The sequence below is a fragment of the Dendropsophus ebraccatus genome, chromosome 12 (assembly GCF_027789765.1).
Source record: "Dendropsophus ebraccatus isolate aDenEbr1 chromosome 12, aDenEbr1.pat, whole genome shotgun sequence".
In the NCBI taxonomy this organism is placed as follows: domain Eukaryota; kingdom Metazoa; phylum Chordata; class Amphibia; order Anura; family Hylidae; genus Dendropsophus; species Dendropsophus ebraccatus.
In genome coordinates this window covers 64425320-64451417 of record NC_091465.1, presented here as the reverse complement: position 1 = coordinate 64451417, position 26098 = coordinate 64425320, and the positions used below count along the sequence as shown (strand labels likewise).

General features: G+C 43.8%; 1 protein-coding gene across 1 annotated transcript; it reads left to right on the top strand.

Annotated features, from left to right (window-relative positions):
• The first annotated feature begins 1024 nt into the window (after positions 1-1024).
• LOC138769182 (phospholipase A2 inhibitor and Ly6/PLAUR domain-containing protein-like) lies at positions 1025-16999 on the top strand. The gene is made up of 5 exons (XM_069947467.1): positions 1025-1142; positions 11796-11912; positions 13424-13570; positions 15197-15331; positions 16014-16999. Exons 1-5 carry the CDS (start codon positions 1043-1045, stop codon positions 16205-16207), a joined length of 693 nt encoding a protein of 230 aa, XP_069803568.1. The 5' UTR covers positions 1025-1042; the 3' UTR covers positions 16208-16999.
• The last annotated feature ends 9099 nt before the right edge of the window (positions 17000-26098 follow it).

The window sequence follows — 26098 nt, the reverse complement described above, 5'->3', positions numbered from 1 at the left end:
GGAGATCTCTCCCTTTTGGAGTCTCCCTCTTTGGGAGATCTCCCCCTTTTGGAGTCTCCCTCTTTGGGAGATCTCCCCCTTTTGGAGTCTCCCTCTTTGGGAGATCTCCCCCTTTTGGAGTCTCCCTCTTTGGGAGATCTCCCCCTTTTGGAGTCTCCCTCTTTGGGAGATCTCCTCCTTTTGGAAACTCCTAGGAGAACATGAATAATCCCACATGAAAGCAACACAGACCAATCTGAGAGAAGAAACAGAGAATGAGAGAGAAGGAAAGGAAAACCTACATTGAGGAGAAGGCGAACAAGCTTCAGACTGGACCAAGTATTCTTGTGACTTGGATACCATCTGAATTCAGGGCCCACATCTCACTACAGGCACTGAAGCTCAGCACTGCTACATTGAGGTTTCCTCAGGATGTGTCTCTGAGGAACATTAGCATCTACATCACTATCATGGGGCCAACCCAAGCAATTGGACATCTATGGAGTAAGGAAACAACATGCAGAAGCCCTGTTGCCATCCCAGCCACCACAAGGCCCAGCCAGCCCAAAGGCACCGCTGCACATAGTTAGAGAGACTGACAGTCAATTATGCCAGTTGATATATGCTAGTAGTAGGTAATTATTGGGGGCAACAGGAATTATAACCTGCAGAGCATATGTGGCAGCTCACAATGCCCACACCATGTACCTATGGGAGTGAAGGGGTTAAGGGTCCTCGCTATTTTGTTATCAGACATGAGGTTCCGCAGTTGTCAGTGATGCTTTTCACATCCACAATGCTGGAATTGCTTTTACAATTGTATTGGGGGGGGGGGGGGGTATACCTGGCCGAGAGACAAGCCAAGCACCCCTTTTATAAAAGTAACATAGGCCAAATGATTGTGCTGCTAACATTTAGTATGACGCACACTCTATCCCCTGGCTGGATTTCATTGGTCTCCTCTCCTTCTCTGTCTCTGTCTACAAAATCCTTGCAATCATCCCCCCTCCTCACCCACCCACCCTGGCATTCTGCGTATAAAATGCCACACCCTTAGGATGGGATGATCCAGAGCATTCAAACAGCATCCCGAGCACTGCAGAGCAGCACCATGGTATCGGCTGTGGCTCTCCTCTGCCTTGTGGCTGGCTTACTTGAAGGAGGTGAGCGTGTCTATGTATTGTGTGTTTGCATAGAGGCTAGTGAGCTTGTCAGATGTAGCAGAGCTGAGGTTGTCATTTAACGTGATGTTATCTGTGGTCCACAGCTGGATGGCAGGTAACCCCCGCTAAGTGCAAAAGAGAAACTAAATCAGCTCTGCTACATCTAAATCTGACAGCCTGGTAAGAGTCGATAGGCTGTCTATATTTTATTGTCTATATAGGAGACGACTGTGTGTGGTTTCTCCGGTTCTGTAAGTTTGCTTGTGCTAAAATCCAGTGTGACTCTAGGTGTCTGGGCAATGTCTGCCTGTGACGCACATTGAAACAGATTGGGTTTCTGCATCTGGATGGTAATGGACTAGACAGATAGGGGAAGAGATGGAATTAAGGAAGCTGATTGATCTCTGACATATGTATCATCCATCTATTATCTATCTATATCGGCAACATATTCTGCAGCGTTGGCTCATAACTGAATCATAGGTAACCTGGATGTTTTTGGAAATTCTTTGATGCATGGAGGGTCTCTATAGATACTTGATGGAAAAACAACATACATGCCATACAGATGTTACTGCCAGTCAGAAGCGAACCCAGGATCTAAGCAAGACAGTGGTGATAGCCAATGATGCGTCATGTGCTCCCTTCTTTGTATTTGAGATTACCAAAATATGGCCCATACATATATTGCTATTATTCATATTAATGGAAATGTTCCATCAACATCTGTATAAATATCACTTTAAGATGATAGAATGTGACGGTTATAAAGAGATAAGAGGCCACTTATCTCTTCTGACAAAGCAGTTGTCATGGGTCACTTACGGAAGTAGTTTCTCCTGTTGCAACAACTGACTGAATAACATGTAGAGGATCAAGACCAGACGCAGTGTGTATTATACACAACATTGTAATACATAACCTAGCTGCTGCTGAACATCATAATGTATACCCCAGCTGCTGCAGAACATCATAATGCACACTCAGCTGCTGCAGAACATCATAATACACACCCAGCTGCTGCAGAACATCATAATACACCTCAGCTGCTGCAGAACATCATAATACACACCCAGCTTCTGCAGAACATCATAATACACCTCAGCTGCTGCAGCACCTCGTAATATACGCTCCAGCTGCAGTAGAACAACATAATACACACCCAGCTGCTGTAGAACAACATAATACACACCCAGCTGCTGTAGAACAACATAATACACACCCCAGTTGCTGGAGAACATTATAATACACACCCCACCAGCTACAGGACCATATAATACACACCCCAGGTGCTGCAGAACCTTATAAAACACACCTCAGCTGCTGCAGCACATCATAGTACACACCTCAGCTGCTGCAGCACATCATAGTACACACCTCAGCTGCTGCAGAACATCATAATACACACCTCAACTGCTGCAGAACATCATACTACTCACTTCAGCTGCTGCAGAACCTCAAAATACACACCCGATCTGCTGCAGAATATTATAATACACACCTCCAGTTGCTGCAGAACATCATAATACATACCCCAACTGCTGCAGAACATCATAATACACACCTCAGCTTCTGCAGAACATCAGAATACACACCCCAGCTGTTGCAGAACATCATGACACACAAACCAACGGCTGCAGAGCATCACAATACACAGCTCAGCTGCTGCAGAACCTCATAATACACACTTAAGCTGCTGCATAATCTCATAATACACACCTCATCAGTTTTAGACTTTCTTTATGAAAAGGATGAAGGTGCTTCCAATTATTCAGTGGTGAACAAGAACTTCCCATTATGGTCCTTTTAAATGCAGAGATTTGTCGGCCGCAGGGGCCAAAAACTGTCATTTGCTGTGCCTTTACACAGCGCGAGAAATGGGCCGGAGGACTAGAGAACCAGATACTAGATCACTAGCAGTATGGTAAGCATAGATTGCTGCTTGTGATCTGGAAACTGACAGCACAGATATATACATATGTGTGCTGTCAGTTTCCCTTTATTGCTATCAGCCGCACAAACCCCTATTGACACAGGGAGATGTGCGGCCAATAAAGATAAATTTTAAAGCAGTCTTAAAAGATGCGATCGGCCAATAATCGGCATTGGCTCCATCTTTGTCTGATAGCTGTCACATTTACACAGGCCGATTATCGCCTGCAGGAGCTATTCTAGTGATGCTCCTTCTAGGCCTCTTTTTAGGCTCCTTTTAGGCTGTTTATAAAGAGGTTCTGCAGCAGAAGAGGCATGTATTTCTAGGACCGTAATGTACATTAAGGATAGATAACGTCATATATAATTTGCCCCCTATGACACAGAATTATTGAGTCCATGGTATGATCTCTCTGGGCATCTCTCCTCATCTGGTGGGCCGCTCTCTATTAAGATAGCAGATAAAAAACTGAAGCGTAATGGATCTTTTTTCCCAAAAGCCCCCGCTGTGACCTCACACCCATTAGTGAGGCAGCAAATGGCAATCTCCTGTTTGGCAGCTGCCCCTCGGGAGTCTGACAAAGTAATTGACTTCTTGAATACGTTCCATCTTGGTAACTTCATATACTTGCTGCATATTGTGTGAATAGTTCATAATGAACATCATCCAAAGGTCTTGTAAAAGTGAGCCTCAAGGGGGCGCTATTATACACTTCATGTTATTGTGCTATAATATAAGATCTGTACCAACACATTCTCTGCTTTTCATTGGAATGAGTGGAAAATCCTTAAAATTGTTGTCAGGGATTAGAAAACCGACGACTACGGGAGTGATAGAGCTATACGAGGATAGGTGACTGGGTGACCAGGTGACTCAGTACCATGGCTTCCCAAATAGCAGCTGCAGCTTTCTGTCCTGTCCACTTACAACAGGAATGTTCAGGAACACACGGGAGATTTATTATGTGGGTAATTACATTAACTCGCCATTATATTACTTGCCTAATGGTTAACCACACTTTATGTAGTGGTGGGGGGCTCATTATGTACTACTGTGTAAGGGGGGATTGCATATACAGTAGGTCTAGTGTAAAGTATGTATACAGGGCCATCTGGCCTGGGGTCGGTAGGCAGAGTAGGTTCGCTCTGGGGTCTGTATACAATGCCGGCAGGAGGTCTGTCTCTTTATGTAGGAAATACAGCCCCTGGTCTGTATTCTTTTTTGGGTCTGTATAAAGAAGGGCCTAGTCTGAGTGTTGTATTCAATCGGGTTTTGAGGTCTGTATATAGGGAGGTCTGTATACATAGATGTCTGGTCTAGGATCTGTATTAACGGTGGTATGGTCATGGAAGTCTTACTTGGATGCTGTATGCCTGGGGGTTTAGTGTTGCTGCGGTATACATGGTGGTCTGGGGTCTGTGTACAGTGATGTCTGGCCTGTGGACTCTGTCTTTATGTAGGGAATGGGGCGCATGGTTTTTATTCAATTTGGTTGTGTATAAATTTGGTTGTGTTTAATCTGGATGCTGCATACATGGTGTCTGTATACATAGGGGGGGTTCAGATTGAGTGCTGTATACATGGGGGTCTGGTCTGTGGACTGTATACAGTGATGTCTGGCCTGTGGGCTCTGTCTTTATGTAGGGAATGGGGCACATGGTCTGGATTTAGTTTTGGGTGTGGTCGAATCTGGATGCTGTATACATGGGGGTTTGTAAACAGCGGGTCTCTATACATAGCGTTTACATCTCTCCCTGGGGGTCCTCATGGGGGCTTCTTGTCACTAGGGGACACTTGCCTGTAAAAGGTTGAACAACACTAATCTACCCTGTTTCCCCAAAAATAAGACATCCTCTGAAAATAAGGCATAGTGGAGGATTTATAGGATAGCTTAAAACAAGGAATCCCCCTGAAAATAGGGCATCGCCCGAACGCAAAACCCCCACTGCCACTAGGGTAATGCTGGTTTGTGATGACGACTACTGTGCAGTATATAATAAATGTTCATTTTTTTTTGTTCAACAATATGTGTAAATTCTTCATGGAAAAAAAGACATCCCCTGAAAAAAAGACAAGCGCATCTTTGGGAGCAAAAATTATTAAAACAGTCTTATTTTCATGGAAACACTGTAATATGTTATTGATGGCATCTGTCTTGTTTAGTCTAATAAAATGTTCCACTGTGACATCTTTCTAATTTATTTATCGAATCCATTGTAAGGTTTCTGCTTTCCGTCAGTAAATGATTCTTATTTAGACTATGGGGGACATTTATGAACAATCGGCCCGAGGCGTACGCCAGTGAGAAGGTGCAGATGCACCCCTTCTCCCTGGCGTACGCCTGCCATATGCCACGCTCGCCTGATGAGCGGGCTGGGGGAGCGTGACAAGGCATGGAGAAGGCGTGGCCTCCTCCCGCTCCTCATTTATCATGCTCGCAGGTGTAAATTATGATTCAAATTTACAGGCCGGGCGCTGGTTTGGGCGCCCGGCCGGCCAGATTCACTAAGAGGCGTGCGCCTCTTAGTGAATCCTGCTGGGGGAAAGGGGGTGGGGCCTAATATAAGACCGGCGTACTTGTACACTGGTCTTCATAAATCCCCCCCCCCCCTTTGTATCTACAGGTGTGCTTCTAAAGCTAGCTATACATTATTGCACTGTATAGAAATTAAAGCTTTGATCGATGAGCTGATGATATAGCAGAAGGTAGAAATTGTAGATGAGAAAAGTATTAGATGAATCATTCTTAGTGACAGCTTGGCACCTCCTGAAATAAATGGATGTCAGTGTTGGCGAGCCAGAACTACTTCATGCAGTGGGTAATATAGGCACAGGTCTCATGTGATGAAATCTTGGTAAAATGGTCACTGCAGTTTCAGAAAACTTTTGAAATAGCCCATGTAATTTAAAACATGTTTGTAAATTTCTTAATTTATAAAAAAATATTTTTCTCAGAAAAAAATCCCAAGTCTTGTCTACTAGGTGTCTCCCTTCTCTGCAACCTGCTGTCCACTGTCTGTTGTTAGGGTAATTCTGCCTCTAGTAACAGAGAGACAAAACACAGGTTTGAGCGGGGCCTAGCTAGTGTTTCCAGAGAGGGGGAGAATTGAGGCTGTGCAGTAAGTGAGACTGTCTGCCTACTTAATAAGGATCAAAGTTCTGATTGAAAGGTAAATCAAGGCATGGATACGTACTGTATGTTTTGCTACATGTTATCTGTTATGACTACTGTGCTGTGGTCCGCACCTGTTGGGCACTTGATGTATTTTCTTCTCTTAGGCCCCGTTCCCACTGAGCAAAGGAACATGAAGAATGAACATGTTCATTCTTCAGAGCGAACAGGGCAGGAGCGCGCGCCTCCCATAGACTCCCATTATGAGCGGGAGGCTAACGGCATTCCGCGGCGGACAATTCCGTCGCAGAATTCTGCTACCTTTGCTCAGTGGGAACGGGGCCTTATTTGGAAAAGTTGAATAAACTCACAATAAAAAGAAAGAAAGAAAGGTAAATCAAGCCTTTGGTCTCATCTCAGCAGCAGCGATCTGTGCATAACATAACCCTTTCCTTGCTGTGCTGCTTCTTTAATTCCAATGCCAGTGCATCAATAATTCTTTCTCTCTCTAAAGTATTTTGCTGTAAATCATCCCCTAGCACAGTGTCAGCCTGGTCAATCCAGTGCACTTTACTGAGCACTTTCATGACGTAACAGTAAGGGCTAGGTGCTCTGCTGTGATAGACCAGACAAGTAAGGAATGAAGTGCCTGGGGGAGTACTACTGGAAAACAGCCCTGCTCCATAGAATGGAGAGAAATACCTTTGCACCATGGACGCGAGTCTCATGGACTTACAGGGACTTAGAGCAGTGAGAGCACTAAAATAACCTTGCCACCACACTGAATGGTTAATCTAACAAAACAATGTCGATTTTTTAAAATTCTTTTAAAACACCAGATACGCCATAAATCCATTGTGCCAACATATTCCACAGCACTACGTTTTTTTTGGAAAATTTTGAGAAACCTGAATACCTGGATAAAACACATCCAAAAATAAGTAGCTAAATGATGTAGCTAAAGGGCATCATATTCTGCTTACTATTTACACCCATAAGAAGCCCTCACCAGCTGAGCTAGTCTAATGCAGTGAGACAATCCTACATGGAATAACTAGACGGTAGCTGATGTAAAGGCTAATCTACAAGAATGCAAATCAGAACACCAAGCTCGATGTAGTCACTGAATCAGCAAGCGATACTGAGAGATTGTAGCTCTGAAGCCTGCAGAGCTGTGAATTCATCCCAGGGATATAATGCGAGCAGTAATAAGCAAAAGGGTATTCTGGTTACATCAATTAAAGAGGTTTTCCACCTTAAACTAACTTGTCCTTTATCCACAGGATAGGGGACAAGTAAGAGATTGTATGGGGGTCCGACCTCTAAACCCCTCAGCAATCTCCAGATCGGCCCCCGACTCTTTTGTTTTGAATACAAACGTGGCTATGGCACGTGACCCGTGGCTCCATATAGAATAGCGCCGCTGGTTATGTGCCGTACCACCAGCTGTATTCAAAACAAAGTGGAATACTGACCTGGAGATCGCCAAAGATTACGGAGGTGAACCCCCAACACCACCACCACCCCCTCCCGATCTCTTACTTCTCCCCTAATACAAGCTAGTTTAAGATGGAAAACCTCTTTAGGATTACCATATATTTGGATATTATTTCTATGTTATTACTATATTATAGTATGGGGGGCAACCATCACAACAATAACTACTGGTGTGAATAGTGACCGATAAAAGGATAGAACATGGAGTGAGGTACCTGTGAGGCACTGAAGACTTTATGTAGATTTATCCTGGAATGGAGGAATACTTTTATATGGAGATCAATAGAGGCTGCACCGTCAGTACTTTTGCCAGATGCCCAGGGGATCCTGAATGCATCTCGGGCTATTTCTGACCAGTCAGATGCTTGGAAAACAATTAGTATGGACAAAGATTAATCATCATTCTGCAGATTGCAGCGTGGTGAATGGAAAATTGCATCACCCGTCCCTTCCTGCCAAACTTCTATTCAGCTGTTTAGTTTTATATACAGTAGCTGTCAGCCAGCATTACCTTGTTACCCATCACACTAGTGTGGTGTACCCCCGGGGTGATGTTACATCAGAGGAGTGGCCGGTCACTTGCTAGATGTTGAGGTGTGACGCCACTTCTGTGGTGGTAGGATAGGACCAGTGTGGAAAGCTATCTGGCTTGTGTCCTTCCTCCACAATGTCCAACTCACCCATGTGACTTACTTCCTCCCAGCATGTAAGGTGCGCTGTGAGTGGGTGAAGAGTGCAACAGAAGAATCAAGGAGAGAGATTATAGGACAGAAGAAAACACGAATCCTACTGGTCTACAGATTCTTGTGACAAACAACTAAATAGTAACCCTTTACGTGTATATATATATATATATATATATATATATATATATATATATATATATATACGTACAGCTGTGGTAGGACACCACACTAGACTTGCGCATCACCAGGTCGATTTGCCACCCAGCAATGGAGGCAATAAGGGCAGGAGTATTGGTTGGACTCAGTATAAGAACCTATAGATTCTGCTCGACATAATAGTGCAGCTCAATGTGCTCTTTTATTCAGTAAAATGCTGTCAGTATAAAGGAAACCTGACCCCAGTAAAGTTGATGAAGTCTGTGAAGACATTGTTGGCATGCATTGGATCTGGCACTGTTGTTTTTCTGTTATTCTGCTCCTAAAGCGTGGCTGCTTTCTTCCTCCTCTCCTCTGTGTGCGGTATTACAGCTCATTTCTAGTGAAGTGTATGGAGCCGAGTTGTAATTTCACACGCAACCTAAGAACAGGGGTGGAACTGTTTTTTGAATTTTTTCTAAATCTGGATAACCCCTTTAAATGGTTGGTCAGAATTATGAGATGGTCCACTTTTTATTTGTAGGAACAACGCCTATCTTGTAAATGGGCTGTGTTTGGTACTGCACCTCTGACATGAATAGAGTTAAGCTGCAATAGCACATCTAGCCTATGAGCAGGAGTGGCGCTGTTTCTGTAATGCTGGGCTCAAGCATAGTAACTTGGACAAAGTTTTGGACTCACTACTGGTTTGGGCTAAAAATACCAGTATATACCAGAATAAGCCTAATGGCTTATTCACACGTTCTGTGAGACACAGACAGCACGGAAATGGAAGCCCAGCAGTGTATCCCTTCCCTGCCTGGCATAATTTATCAATATCATGCCGTGTGGCTGTGTCATCAGAGTGCTGGGAATATTCAAACACTTTCTCAGCTCCCGGCATGAAGTTATGCTCCAACAACGTTTTTTTTCAGCTGTTTTTTTGAGCCTCCAAAAAATAATAATAATAATTTTAACAATGGCTGAATAAAAATGACTACAAGGCCAAGGACCATTTTCTTTGAAATATATATATATATTTATTTATTTAACAGCTTAAAAAAAATAATCTGTGTGGAAACCTCAATTCTGTCATCTTGGATCAGGTATCCACTTAGGGCCCATTCACACTGAGCAAAAGTGGCGGGCGCCGCTTGAAGTTCTGCCTGTCCCATTCATTCAATGGTATTTCTCGCATGCCTCCGCTCAAAGGATTGACTTGTCAAAAATGAGCATGAAATAGGATATACAAAAGGGTTCTATGGTACCCATACACCTATAAAATCTGCCAGTAGAATGCTTATTTTGCTGACTGCTATTCCTCCAAATGCCCCTTCGCATGTATGCTCAGCTTCTCTGAGCCTGCATATGTTTTCAAAAAGGAGGGAAGTAAGCAGAGAGAGACGCCTCATAAGCTTCTCTCCAGTGAAGATAAAGGAATTAGGAGTCAGATTTGTCAGTGATAAACCAAGGAGCCCCAATACACATAAAGGGGGAGATTTATCCAGACCAGCGTACTCGTATGCTGGACTTAAATTAGGTCCCGCCCCCTTTTCCCTGGCCAAATTCACTAAGAGGCGCAAGGCCCTTAGTGAACCTGCGCCTGTCTTACCAAATCTACACCAATCTAAATCATGATAAATGAGGTGCGGGAGGAACCCACGCCTCCTCCCCACCTTGCCATGCCCCCCCATCAGGCGAGCAGGGGATATGGCAGGTGTACGCCATGGAGAAGGGGCAAATCTACACCTTATCCCTGGCGTACGCCCCTGACGTAACTTTCATAAATGTCCCCCAAAATGTTCAACTGGTCCTGGTGGGTGTGGCCAACTTTTCTCTAATGTGTATGGGGTCTTTTAGATGAACTTTCTATGTAAAACCTGTACCTGATGCAGGGACTGGCAGGGTAGATAGGCTGTATCCCGGAATTTCAGGTGGTACTCCGGCTGTCTCCTCCTTCCCCACGGATTGGGAAGGCATCAGGAATCAAATGCTGCAGGTTCGAAAACGTTCAAGTTCGATTGAACCTGCAAAATCCCGAGGTTCGATCATCTCTAATTATGAAATGTCCACTTAGGCCCTACATTAGGTTTGTGTCAGTTTTGACTGGAGTACCTCTTTAAAAGGATCTTCTATACATAATTATTCATAGTTACCATACTGGATGGGACAGAAACAGTTGTTGCACCATTAGGACCCTAACCTTTTGGGAGAAGAGGGGTCCCCTGACTATTCTTCAACCAGGCTTTAAAGGGAGACTATGGACATGGTTTCTGAGGATGATGATAAATTTCTTACCTTTATCCTTGACTGCGTTTTCAGGATATTAGCGTGTTTTGGTGCACTGTGCACAATGTGTGATCGGAGACCTTATAGCAGACTGCTCCATATATTGGCGTTCTGTCCTAATTGCAGGTCTCGGCATCACAATGCATTATTTCAGTGATTTCCCTCCGGCTCTGACTCATTTCACTTAATATCAAGGGGCGATGAGTTGTAATGGCCTGTTCCCAAGTACTAAAATAGTCGCCAAGATGAAAGGCTCACCTGCAAATAGGTCAGCGAGCGGTCGGGTTTTACATCACGAGGATGATGCACGAAGAGGTGGAAGAATATGTACAGCAATATACGATGCCTTTACAGAGAAACTCAGCATGTAGTTATGTCTCAGGCAGATATGTAATGAGTACAGTTAAGGTCTGATTAGACATTGGGTCCTGCCACAAGAGGGCGTTACAGGGCTTCACGTGCTGTCCCATAAAAGACTCTCAGAGGCTACGCTTCAAATCCTGCCTTAGCTGTGGAGCGACACCCTGCCCCCTGCTGGTGTAATGAGGTGGAGGACAGCCTGCCCTCTGCTGGTGTAATGAGGTGGAGGACAGCCTGCCCTCTGCTGGTGTAATGAGGTGGAGGACAGCCTGCCCTCTGCTGGTGTAATGATGTGGTGGACAGCCTGCCCCCTGCTGGTGTGATGATATGGGAAGGACGCACTGCCCCCTGCTGGTGTGATGATCATCACATATGAAAGTCAGTCACCCCTAGTAGTGATATAAGGGGCACTTATAGCTTAGTGATATGTTCAGGACATGCTCCACAAGATGGTTGCCAAAAGAATGCACCTAGTATAATAGAGGTAACCTATGAGATCTGAATACTTGCCCTTGTACTAACCAGTGTAACTAGTATTATATAGGGACCATAAGAAAGCTCAGGCTAGTGTATGAGTTGCTGAGGCTCAGTGTCCACTACTTCATTCCGGTACAATCACAGCCAGTCTCTTGTTTCCTCAGCCTTTTCCTTGTCCTGCTACCACTGTGACGCCTTTGGGAAGGATTGTATCGGAAATGAAAAGCAGTGTGATAAAGGCTACGATATGTGTATCGCCAACATCACCGAGATCAACACAGGTAAGTCATGTCCTTTGAACACCTGGGGGGGGGGGGGGGGGGGTAGGTTTTGTTTTTTTGTATTGTATGGGTATCATGGATTTATTTTTGTTTGATTTATGGCTGCTTGTAGTACTACATTTTACCTGTAGTGGCCACTGCCGTAGGAAATAAGCAGCCACTGCTGATTGTTATGGTGGCTCTCCCATTTATGAGATTGTATGTGACAATGGCCTCTAATGTTATATGGTGTTTGTTTCCACCATTATCCCCACTGATCAAGATTTTATGACACATCTGACTGACATATAATAAAACAATTTCAAGGAAAAAAATCCCTTTACATTTCCCTGTAAAATGACTGAGGTTGTTCTGCATGATCTGAGCTGACTTGTGGTTAACTCTCCTAATTAAAAAAAATTCCCATCCATCAACCAAATGCATTATGTCTACGTCAATGTTTCCAAGCATAAATATATACAGGAACTGCTGAGTATCTAAGAATGTATTTTTTTGTGAACCGGTTTTAACTAACATGACGTTTTCTCTTCTATTACCACCCAGACATTCAGATCAAATAAAGCCACTTTAAAGGTGCGTTCACACCTACAGGATCTGCAGCTGATTTTCTGCAGCAGATTTCATTTAAATAACTGAACACAGCATCAAATCTGCTGCAGATCTGCTGCAGATCCTGTAGGTGTGAACGCACCCTAAAGGAATATTTCATATGGTAGGCTATGGCACCGGGACCCTCTCTGAATCCTAGAAGAAAGGGGTTGTGGTGGTCTGTAGAGCAATGCAGCTGAGATGTAGTTGTGCGCACATGTACCTGGACAGAAATGGCGCTGTGCAGAGAAATGGCCAAGGCCCTGTCCTCCTTATGTCCAGCATTCAGACCCCCACTAACCAATAACTAATGGCATGATCTTGCTTTGACTAAATAACCCTTTAATATTGTTTCTTAAAGGGGTTATCCCACATTTTTAACTCATTCTATACAGTATCCATAGCAGTGCTATAAATATGGATAGTGGTCCTTTTCCTTATTTTTGGAGCCCCTTTCTCTCCAGCATGCAGCTTGGTCCACAGACTAGAATGAGCAGTCCTTCCTCGTGGACCATGTGACTGGCAGGAAACTACATTTCCCAGCAGCACACAGACCCACCTTTGTTCTCTGCCACCTCCCTCTCATCTTCTGTGAGCTCTCAATAGGCCAGGCCTGGAGACAGAGCGGAAGAAGATGCATGCTGAACCAAGAACATAATAACTAAGGTCATCCCCTGTAGGTCAGACCCCCAGCAATACTGTGGAGAAAGTCCCTGTTTTTAGTCCTTGGAATCTCTTTAAATCACCATCAGACAGACCCAAAATTACCTTACTACACAACAGAGACATTTTTTTCCTGTCATAGCTGGTGTTATCCTATGTAAGTTATTCCTGTCATAGCTGGTGTTATCCTATGTACATTATTCACACATGTGCACATTGTCGTCTTATAATAATATCTGTATTTCTTTAACAATAAACAGTAGGAAAACCAGTAATAAAGCGGATTGTGAGAGCATGCGGAACCCAGGCAATGTGCAACGTGACGTACACCATGTCCCTGAACGGCACCAGCCTGTACGCCATGACCCAGTGCTGTGCTAGCAAAGACAAATGCCCGATAACTGATGGTAAGTCTTCTTGTACTGTGGAAATCAATGTACTTAGCCCAAAGAGGTAACTTCTATTTTCTGGGCTCAATGCAAAATCTGCAACAAGGTCTCTATCTGCCATCTATCATTAGTATTGGTCTGCTTATATGGGCCACAGGGGCAATTTGGCCCCCTGAGGATCCAGCATCTGTCTGTCTGTGATCACAACCTCTCTGCTTTCTATAGCTACACCTTATGCTAACCTATGAATCGTTAGTAACATACATAATGCAAACTTTTATGTGACTTACTTTTTTCAAACATTTGTTATTGCTCCTTGTGTATGAATGTATTATCATCTTATTGGGGATTTCCAGGTTAACACAACCCATTTTCCCATACCCTATTTGGGTTATAAGTTCTAAGTTACGCCATTCAAGACCATTGTATTTAGATCTGGAGGACTTGGGCATGTCCATGTGTCAGTTTGCAACAGGTAATGCTTAAAGGGGAACTCCAGTGATCCCATAAAAAAATACAATGCACATTAAGCATATAGGTGCACTCACCGATCCTCCACCGATTGTATGACATCTTTCCCATTAGTTTACACTGCTCCTAGCCCCAGATTCAAACTTGATGAGCCCAGTTTTACATCATGGCATATGCTTGGGAAACTACATCTCCCAGCATACATAGCACCTCAGAGCCAACTACCTGCCCCTGTCTTGTAGTATCTGTCCACCACTGGCTCGATTGGCTTCTGCTTTGCACAGTAAACACAATGGGGGAGATTTATTAAACTGGTGTAAAGTGAAACTGGCTCAGTCGCCCCTAGCAACCAATCAGATTCCACCCAGATTCCAGACTCTTTGAAAAATGAAAGGTGGAATCTGATTGGTTGCTAGGGGCAACTGAGCCAGTTTCACTTTACACCAGTTTAAAAAATCTCCCCCAGTATCTCTCTTCCCATCTATATTTCATGGATATTTCGGATTTGACAAAGCTATTGCCATGGATTTCTTGTCAAATCTGCAGACATGTCACGTCCAAGGTAAATGAATGAAGTATCATAACCCAGTTGGTGCGTGTTGGTTATTGGGGGTGTACAGTGGGTAAGGCTGGGTTCACACTACTTTTTTTGCAAAAACGAATGAAAAAAACTAATGCATATGTGTGCATGCGTTCCAATCTAATTGTCCATTGACTTCCATTATAAAAAAAGAACTTTAAAAAAAAGCAAAACACTTTTTTAACGTCCCCAAAAATAAGGTCAAGTGTTTTTGTGTACGTAAAAAAAAACAAAAAAAAAAAAAAACTGATTTGTTTTGGTCTGTTTTTTATGTAATGGAAGTCAATGGAAAAACTGATCAAAATGGATGCCCACAAATGCATTCGTTTTTCCATCGTTTTTTTTTGCAAAAACTGATAAAAAAAAAACGGATTGCAAAAACGTAGTGTGAACTCAGCCTTACTAGTAAAAATGAATACTGGTGCTAGTGACCTCATAGTTATGAAATACTGATGAAAGGGAATGGTGGTGCTGGTGATAGAAGTATAGGCTATATACTGTATATGTAAGCTCGCTCTTCTCGTTTCTCTTTACTGTTCTTCTGATAAATGTAAGTGACAGCATGTCTCACATGTCTCTGTTTATCTTGCCAGTACAAAAAACCACAACCGAAAATCAGGTTGAGTGCAGTACATGCAATGAAGCCAATAATGAAAAATGCAAAAACCCTGTCACAATCAAGTGCAGAGGGAATGAGAAAAAATGTATGAGCTACACTGCCAAAGACAGTAAGTACATGACACCTAGGTAACGTTATATACATCTATCCCGTCTATAACCCATGTACTAACCCCTTTTATGTGAAGACCACAATTGTGACATTACATCTAATAATTGTCTAGGTCATGGGTCTCCATACTGTGGCCCTCCAGCTGTTGCCCGGACAGCTAAAGCTTTGGATATGGCTGTCCAGGCATGATGAGTAATTGCAATAGCTGGAGGGCCGCAGTTTGGAGACCCATGGTCTATGTGGTGTGTTGCGGAATGTGATATAATATGGCTGTAGAGTAGATGATTTGTAACCTCACACCTCCTTTGGATTATGTGCTCTATGGAAATGGGTTCTAGGTGTAGGAAAAACCATGGCACTCTTATAACAAGTCAAGTTAAAGTTTATCAGAAAGTATGTTCCTTGGTTTAAAACCAGAATATGTACAGTAGAGACACAGTAATAATAGATGATGACTTTTCGGTCCTCCCGGACCTTTCTCAAGCCAAAAGTCTCTAGTCTGGATCAGCCATGTCTGGTGAAATCCTGGATGGTGGAGTCTCCAGAAACCTAAACCGTTTTCGTCCAGTAGTGATATGGGCTAGCAGGGCTAGATTGCTTTTTAGCTCGGAAAATGGCGAAATAAAAACTGATTGTGTTTTCGATCTTTACTCATCTAATATTATTCATTTTTTCAACAGCAAAGACAAACACCAAGTATATATCTCAAGTGTGCGCCACCGAAAACTTGTGTACAATGCAGAATGTGACTACCCTGCCCTTTGAACAGGTCCTCATGACAAAATTTGACTGTACCAACCATGCACCGTCCATGTTTCCCGGTCTGTTGTTTCCTGTAGCCATCCTCATTGCGATGCTCAAGCTGCTGTCATAATATTCATCTACCCCTTCCCCACTTCCCCTCCAAGAAAAATGCCATTCCTATGGGGACTTCATGTGGACCCTTCTGGACAAGAATGCATTGCGGAGATGTACCCACAGTATACAAGCAGGGCAATGCATGTTTAACCGCTGTGTATTTGCAGAGCTAGGTATATCTATATAACAGCTCAGATTCATTTATACACGTATGTTACACGTATGTGCCGAACAATGTCGACCTATATTCCAATGCAGAAATCATATTACTACATGGTTCGTGTGCAACAGCAACTGCATGGCTACATTAGTGATGAAAAAGCTAACCGGACACATTATTACGCCTCCTGAGGTGCCCACTTTGCAAACAGAGCCCTGCCGTCATATTAGATAGCAAGTGATATAATCCCAACAGCCTCATTATGGGATGCCCCAGCCGATACCCCTTTACTGTACGAGGTTAGAAAACCATGGGTCACCCAGGACTCTCCAGCTATTGTAGCACACACACGTCTCAGCATTCCTCCAATATAACAACAGCTGAAGAGTCCCAACAGGCTCTTGTTTGGTTGGCTGAGCATGATGGGACTTGTAGTTCCTTAACCAACAAGACACACCGCCAGGTTGGTAAAGTGATTGGCTAACCTGGGGCATGTGTATGTATGGTATAAGTTACATACACCTATACCGCTATCACCATGACCTGCTGTGGTTTTTGAAATGTTGATGTAATTGCATTTCGCTGTTTGTTTTATCTTCCTTATTGGAACAATAAATTAAATTACTAATAAATACATTTTTAAGTAAAGGCGTCTGCACTCTTTGTTGTACCTACACTTGTATACTGTCCTATATAATCCCTTATACATCAGAGGAAAAGCCTTGACCATCGGTCATGCAATGCGTCTGCAGGACACAAGAATTTACACTGAAATTTTTTTTCTGTCAATTTGCTTAATAAATGCTAAATTAAAGGACAAGTGCCATGAAAAACTTTTTCTCAGTAATTGAAGCACATTACAAAGTTATATAACTCTGTAATGTGCTTCAATCACCTAGCTGCCTCCCTTCCCTGTCTTTCCCCCCCCCCCACCCCCCAGCAAGAAGTTTAAAAAACTCACACAGACCTAATTACTGTCCTCACTAGTTTCTTCTCTCAGCTTCTTCTTGTGACGATGAGTCATCAGCAGGAGGGCTGCTCTAGCTCCTGTTACACCAGCCTCCCCCTCCCCTGCCTTGTCAGGTGAATCAGCTTGCTCAGCTCCGATTGGCTGAACAACTGCAAGCCATCTGCGAGTCCATGTCACTTGCTTATCTTCCCTAGTGACAAGACTCCTTTACTCACTGAGTCCACTCGGCAGCAGGAGAGAGTATGAGGGGGGGGCTGCCTATGTGCTGGGAGTCAGTCGGAGAGAAGATAAGCAAGTGACATGGACTCAGATGGCTTGCAGTTGTTCAGCCAATCGGAGCTGAGCAAGCTGAGTCACCTGACAAGGCAGGGGAGGGGGAGGCTGGTGTAACAGGAGCTAGAGCAGCCCTCCTGCTGATGACTCATCGTCACAAGAAGAAGCCGCGAGAAGAGCTTGGTGACGACAGTAATTAGGTATCTGTGAGTTTCTTACACTTCCTTCTGGGGGGTTGAGGGGGAAAAGACAGGGAAGGGGGCAGATAGGTGATTGAAGCACATTACAGAGTTATATAACTTTGTAATGTGCTTCAATTATTTACTGAGAAAAAGTTTTTTATGGCACTTGTCCTTTAAGCTACTTCCTAATTGGTTTTCATTTAAAATTTCCATTTTACTGTAGAATCTGTGTAACTACTTTACCTAGCCGACTGTCCTGCTGATTCTGACTTTCGAATGCACAGCTCCCGGCAGTGGCAGCTACTCCTCCAGCAGATCTCCTGCACACCTACAGTAGACATGCACCAGGAATCCAAATGAATTTTGGAGTTGTGTTGTGGATCTTGTAGTAAAATATGTGTGTTGGTTTTATAATATGCAAATTCAACAGGCGGGAACATACTCTTGGAGGCTGTACACGGTATATGAGAGATTGGGAGGAAAGCAATACGTCCAGTTCCTCCTTCACAGATTGCACTGTAAATACGGAGGAGAGCGCGCACAGTAGATGGTGCAGGGGGAATCACACAGTCCTCGGCATCAGGGCTAGGAGCACAAGAGAGAAGAGATCCTTAAAGGAGTACTTCCATCTGGACAAGTTATGCCATATTTACAGTATCCGCAGGACAGGACATAACTAAGATATATTGGGGGGGGGGGGAATAGCGGGGTCTGACCCCTGGGTTTTCCTGAGATCTCCAGTACAGTGACCCCGAAATCCCTATTGAATTCATTCTCTGTGGAGCTGCCGGAGGTAGACAAATGCAGCCTTTGGCTAACTTCACTGGCTGAGTAGGGAATGAATGGAGGCTTGCTGCTCAGATTTTGGGGTTCCTATTCTGTGGATAGGACAAAACTAGTCCAATGGGAATTTCCCTTTAGACCCTGTGCACACTTCAGGGAAACCTATATGGATTTCTTGACGCATATGGTTCTTTTGGACATGGACAACGTTCAGGATTTTTTCTGAAGGGTGTCCATGCCGAAAAAAAGGCCCTGAAATTATATAACATGTCCTATAATTGTCCAGAAATCCGGCACAGAACTCTATGGAAGCATCCAGAATACCAGACAGCTCCTGGCCAGAATTCCGGATGGGCTGTTAGTTGGCTCAGGCCACTATCAGCATCTGGGGAAGTGCTGCAGGCCCTTGTAAGCATTGTGGCTCACGAGTGATACCACTCATAGGCATGCAGAGCTGAAAGAGAGAAAGAGAAGTTGGTGGGGAGCACCACTGCAGCCTGCAGCAGGTAATAGGTGAGTAGTATGTTTTCTTTTTTCCCCCTCCTCCATTTTTAGGCTATGTTCACACACAGTATTTTTGCTCAGTATTTTGCAACTAAAACCAGGAGTGGATTGAAAATATTGAAAAGGCAAGTTCACACACTGTTGAAATTTAGCGGATGTCCATGATTTGATGGAAAATAATTTCAACAGTGTGTGAACATCCCAACAACATAATTGAATCCACTCCTGGTTCTGGTTGCAAAATACTGAGCAAAAATACTGTGTGGGAACATAGTCTTATGGTCAGGAAATACTGATGGTTCCCTGAAGCCTCCTGAAAGGCTTCCTGAGTAAGGCCTCATTCACACACGTAGTGCAGCCCGGACTACGAATGTGCATCCACTTCGATACCCTAGCGATCCGTGCCGCAATAAATGGACCATGTATACACGTATGGACATGTGAACGGAGCCATTGAATAACATTGATTTTATGTTCTGCCCGCAACTGCGGACAGAACAACGGACGTGTGAATCTAGGCCTTATATTTCCTGACAGTAAAAAAACGGCCATGGACGTGTGATCAGTTCAGGAATTAAGTTATGCTGATCTATAAGAACCAGTGAAGACAGCAGCGCCCCACACACAGACCTCACATTCACTGGGTTCACACACTGTATACTTCAGGCAGTATTTGGTCCTCAAGTCAGGTCCTCATAGCAACCAAAACCAGGAGTGGATTGAAAACACAGAAAGGCTCTGTTCACACAATGTTGTAATTGAGTGGATGGCCGTCATATAACGGTAAATAACTGCCATTATTTCAATATAACAGCCGTTGTTTTAAAATAACAGCAAAAATTTGCCATTAAATGACGGCCATCCACTCAATTACAACATTATGTGAACAGATCCTTTCTGTGTTTTCAATCCACTCCTGGTTTTGGTTGCTATACAGCCTCACAAATACAGCCTCAAATATACATAGTGTGAACCCAGCCTCATGAGTCAACATGTAATACAACCATCTGTCAAAAATCTGACACTAGGAGCAGGTTGCAAACTTTATCATGGAAACTAAAAAAGGATTAAAGGGGTAGTGCGGCGGTAAAGAATTATTGACAGAATAACACACATTACAAAGTTATACAACTTTGTAATGTATGTTATGTCTGTGAATGGTCCCCTTCCCCGTGTCCCACCACCCCCACCCGTGTACCCGGAAGTGTGGTGCGCTATACATACCTGTCACGTGCCGACCCCCGTCTCCGATCTTCAATCCGCAATGTTGTCTTCGGCCGAATCCCTCCGTCCGTTCTGAGTGTCGGCCACCCTCTGCCGCGTCATCGGCTGCTCAGCCGCGATTGGCTGAGCACAGTTATGCTCAGCCAATCGCGGCTGAGCACCCGATAACGCGGGTATGTTTGTGCCTTATGGTGCGTTTACACAGGCAGATTTATCTGACAGATTTTTGAAGCCAAAGCCAGGAACAGACCATAAACAGGGAACGGGTCATAAAGGAAAGACTGAGATTTCTCCTTTTTTCAAATCCATTCCTGGTTTTGGCTTCCAAAATCTGTCGGATAAATCTGCCTGTGTAATCGCACCATGAGGCTATGTTCACACTGCGTATGTTTCCGGCCGGAGTGCGAACCGCAAATGTTTGCCCGTAGTTTTGAGGTTAATGCGTACGCTGGAAAGTATACGATATATGCCCGCACAATGCACACTACGTATGAGTTTACGGCCGGATCGTATACGGCGCCGTGAAAAATGAACAAGACCATTGTTTGAGGACGGAAATGTTGAAACTCACGGCCATGGATTTCCATGCGGTCCCGTACAAAGTACTTATTTTAGCCAAATTGAACTTGATTTTTCGATCCAAAAGGTTCTGTGAGTTTTATTGGGCTGGGCGAAGATTTCCAAGTAAATGACCTGTTTCAGATCGCTTCGAAACAAGCTAGGGAAGCATAACTGTACTACGGGCGTATGTTCGCGGTGCGTACACATCCGCCGCATGTCGATTTTTCCCACGCCCGTAGTTTCAGCCGCACATGTACGGCGGCGTACGAAATGCGGCCGGACTCGTACGCAGTGTGAACATAGCCTAATGGTGCGTTTACACAAAGAGATTTATCTGAAAGATTTTGGAAGCGAAAACCAGGAACAGACTATAAACAGGGAACACAGGTCATAAAGGAAAGACTGAGATTTCTCCTCTACTCACATCCGTTCCTGGCTTTGGCTTCCAAAATTTGTCAGATAAATCTCTCTGTGTAAACGCACCATAAGGCCCCTTTCTTACATCAATATATACTGGCCGCAGATAGAACTGCAGACCTGCAAATGCAGATAGAATGTGGACCCAATAATTTCTATGGCCCCATACACACACACACACCTGTCGATGTTAAAAAGAACCAATCAGCACAATTGCGCTAATTGGTTCCCTTTAAGAAATTATGTGGCCTGTAGTAGCAGCACGGATCACTTATTCCCAATGAATGGGTCTGTGGCTCTACAGATGTGTGCATGAAAGCCTTAGGGTCCTATTAAACGGAGCGATTTTTAACGATTAACGATCGCAAACTAGATTGTTTATCGTTAACCTGAAATCGTTCACCATATTACACAGAACGATAATCACTAGTTACGATCGTTACTATGATCGTTATTGCGATCGTTACTATGATCGTTTACTCCATCTGATCCCAGCAAAACAATGTACAATGTGCAATTACACTGAACGATCAGTGAAAAAATGCGAAACTTGAGCGAACGAATGTGGAGTTACAGCGAACAATTAGTGAACGATTAATAATAATTTTAGGTTCAGATCTAAATCAACGATCAACAGCATATGAACGATTTTTCAAATGTCGCCTGCAATTACTCACAATGATAATCATTTAAATACGAACGATTTAACGATTTTCCGCACGATAATCGTTCTGTGTAATAGGGCCCTTAGACCAGGGGCAGGGAACCTTGGCTCTCTAGCTGTTGCAAAACTACAGCCCCCATCACATCTGGACAGCCAAAGCTTTAGTATCCATTAAAGGGGTACTCTGGCGAAAATCTTTTTCTTTCAAATCAACTGGTTTCAGAAAGTTATATAGATTTGTAATTTACTTTTACTTTAAAATCTCAAGTCTTCCTGTGCTTATTATTTGCTGTATGTCCAGCAGGAAGTGGAGTATTCTCTCCAGTCTGACACTGTACTCTCTGCTGCCACCTCTGTCCAAGACAGGAACTGTCCAGAGCAGCAGCAAATTCCTATAGAAAACCTCTCCTGCTCTGGACAGAGGTGGCAGCAGGGAGCACTGTGTCAGACTGAAAAGAAAACAGCATTTCCTACAGCTGATAAGTACAGGAAGATATGATATTTATAATTGAAAGGAAATTACAAATCCATATAACTTTCAGAAACCAGTTGATTTGAAAGAAAAAGATTTTCGCCAAAGTAAACCTTTAAAGTGACACTGTCACCCTCATTATTCATTTTTCAATCTATAAAGATGTGTGTAACTCGCATATAGCTCTCTGCATACCTGTTAGTTTTTTTTTTTTTTTCATGAGGCGGGTTTCTGTGAAATTGTAACTTTGGTGAGCTTCTTCTAGCGCCACTGGGCAGGGCTTAGTCCCTGAAGCGCCACATAGCCCCGTCCATTACAGCGCCGTTGGCCCCGCCCCCTTGGGCACATCATATGTCCCAGTCGCCGCTCACAGTTTTGAGGACTCCTTGACGTCGGGGACGTGCGCGTCCACATCCCCCGGCGTCTTCCGAAAAGGACCGCCGCAGTGCGCCTGCGCACTATGTCTGCGCCTCGCTGCTGGCTGTGAGGAGGGTTTCACAGCCGCAGCGAGGACTCCGGAGCGATCACAACAACAAGGGACTGTGCGGCTGGTGTAATCCGCGGGCTGTGAGACTGCACGCACAGCCCGGCTGTGGATGACCCGGTGGTCACCTTCTGCGCCTGCGCGGCACATGACGGACCCGCACGCGCAAGACGCCTGGGGATGTGGACGCGCACGTCCCCGACGTCAAGGAGTCCTCAAAACTGTGAGCAGCGGCCGGGACATATGACGTGCCCAAGGGGACGGGGCCAACGGCGCTGTAATGGGCGGGGCTATGTGGAGCTTCAGGGACTAAGCCCCGCCCAGTGGCGCTAGAAGAAGCTCACCAAAGTTACAATTTCACAGAAACCCGCCTCATGAAAAAACAAACAACTAACAGGTATGCAGAGAGCTATATGCGGGTTACACACATCTTTATAGATTAAAAAATGAATAATGAGGGTGACAGTGTCACTTTAAGATGTTAAAGGTGCCATGTCAAAGGTGCCTGTAGTTTTTTTTTTCACAGAGTTTAACCCCTAGATGTCCCTGGACGTACAGTTACGTCCTGGAAGTCTGTCACCAGAAGACCCTGGACGTAACTGTACGTCCTGGGTCTCTAGGGAGCTATAAAGAGTGCTCCGTAGTGGAGGGCGCTTCATAGCAAGTGGGGGCCTACTGCAATCAGCAGCCAGGCCCTCACCGTTAATGACAGGCTGTAGCCGTGGCGTTTAAGTGTAAGTGACAATCGCGGCGTTTAAGTGTAAGTGACAATCGCAGCGTTTAAGTGTAAGTGAAAAGCCCGCTCCTGTCACTTACCAATTGGGACCCCCACAGTGTGATTCCTTTCACGGACCGTCGGAGGTCTCTTACCTTCCTTCGTGTGGTCCGATCGGCGCTCTGCTGATTGAGTCTGCCACAGGCAGGCTCAAACAGCAGAGCACCTATAACATTGATCAATGCTATGCCTATGGCATAGCAATGTTCAGTGTATGCAAGCTAATGATTGCATGTAAAAAAAAAAAAAAAAAAAAAGTAAAAGTGTTTTTAAAATACCCTGAAGCCCCTCCCCCAATAAAGATTAAAATCACTCCCCTTTCACATTATATAAATAAAACATATAAAAATAATTAAATAAACAAACATATAATATACCGTACCATGCGTATTTTATCCTATTAAAATATAACAATTAGAGATGAGCGAACCTCGAGCATGCTCGAGTCGATCCGAACCCGAACTTTCGGCATGTGATTAGCGGTGGCTGCTGAAGTTGGATAAAGCCCTAAGGCTATGTGGAAATCATGGATATAGTCATTGGCTGTATCCATGTTTTCCAGACAACCTTAGAGCTTTATCCAAGTTCAGCAACCACCGCTAATCAAATACCGAACAATCGGGTTCGAATCAACTCGAACCCGGTTCGCTCATCTCTAATAACAATCATCATCGAGAACGGTAAAAACGAAAAGAGGGAAAAAAGTGCCAGGGTTGCTGATTTTTTGTTACATTATATATAAAGAAAATTTAATAAAAAGTGATCAAAACATCTGATCTACACAAATATGGTATTAATAAAAAGATCATGGCGCAAAATAGGACACCCCACACAGCCCTGTAGGTAAAAAACTAAAACCGTTATAAGAGTCACAATAGGCCCATTTTATTAATAATTAATTGCAAAAACCTGCATATGGTTGTGTTCGCACTGACCTATAGAATAATTGTATCATGTCACCTTTACCATATAGTGTATTACGTAGACACAGGAACCCCCCAAATGTTACCATATTGCATTCTTTTTTCCAATTTTACCAATTTATATCTTCATAAATAATAACTTTGGAATTCCGTCATACATGTTATGGTAGAATGAAAGACGCCATTACACAGTACAACTATTCCTGTAACAAATAAGCCCTCACATGGCCTGTAGATAGAAAACTGAGAGTGCTAGAGCTCTTAGGAGGGAAGGAGGGAAAAATGAAAACGCAAAAATGAATATTAGCGCGGTCCACTGGGTCATTTTGGGCTTTGTACTCAAAGGGTTAAAGGGAACCTGCCACCACGACAATGCTATCTAATCTATCGTGGAAGAACTGAGCAGATCGATATATATGTTTGCAGGAAAATAGTCAGTATAGCTTGTAACTTGTTGATTGAAATCCCTGCTAATTATGTGATAAGGAGTCCAGTGGGCGGTGTCATTCAATGGACTGGACTCTTTACCATGGAAACATCAGAGATTTCAATGAATAAATTACAAATTATACTGAATCTTTTCCTATAAAGATGTATATCAATCTGCTCAACTTCTTCTGCCGTATAACATGATGCCTGTAGCTCAGGTAACATTTTCATGATGACAGGTTCCCTTTAACCCCTAGACGACCAAGGACGTACTGGTACGCCCTGGAAGTCTGTCCCTCCTTCACAGGAGGAGGGGGCCGGCTAAAGTGAGCAGCCCGGCCTTTACCTATAATGACAGGCTGCAGTGATCGCGCTGCAGCGTGACATTAACCCCTTAAATGCCCGCAGTGTTTTAGTGTAAGTGACAGGGACAGTCCCCTGTCACTTACCGATCGGGACCCCCGCAGTGTGATTGCACGGGTCCTGATTAATTTAACAGACTGCCGGAGGTCTCTCACCTTCCTCCGTGCTGACCGATCGGCGCTCTGTTGATTAAGTCTGCCACAGGCAGGCTTAATCAGCAGAACGCCTATCACACTGATCAATGCTATGCCTATGGCATAGCAATGATCAGTGTGAGTAATCTAAGAATTGTATGTAAAAGTCCCCAAGGGGGCTTAAAATGTGTAAAAAAATGTCTTTATATATACCCCAAAGCCCCTCCCCCAATAAAGGTTAAAATCACCCCCCCTTTCCCATTATATAAATAAACCATATAAAAATAAACATATAACCATAGCGTAATTGTCCGATCTACTAAAATATAACAATCATCATCACTAACGACTAATGGCGTAGACGAAAAAAGGGAAAAAAGCTCCAGGATTACCGATTTTTGTTACATTATTCATAAAAAATTTTTTTATAAAAAGTGATCAAAACGTCCGATCTTCACAAATATGGCATTAATAAAAACTAGAGATCATGGCGGAGAAAATGACACCCCATACAGCCCCGTAGGTGTAAAAATAAAACCGTTATAAGCGTCACAATAGGCCCATTTTATTAACAATTAATTGCCAAAAA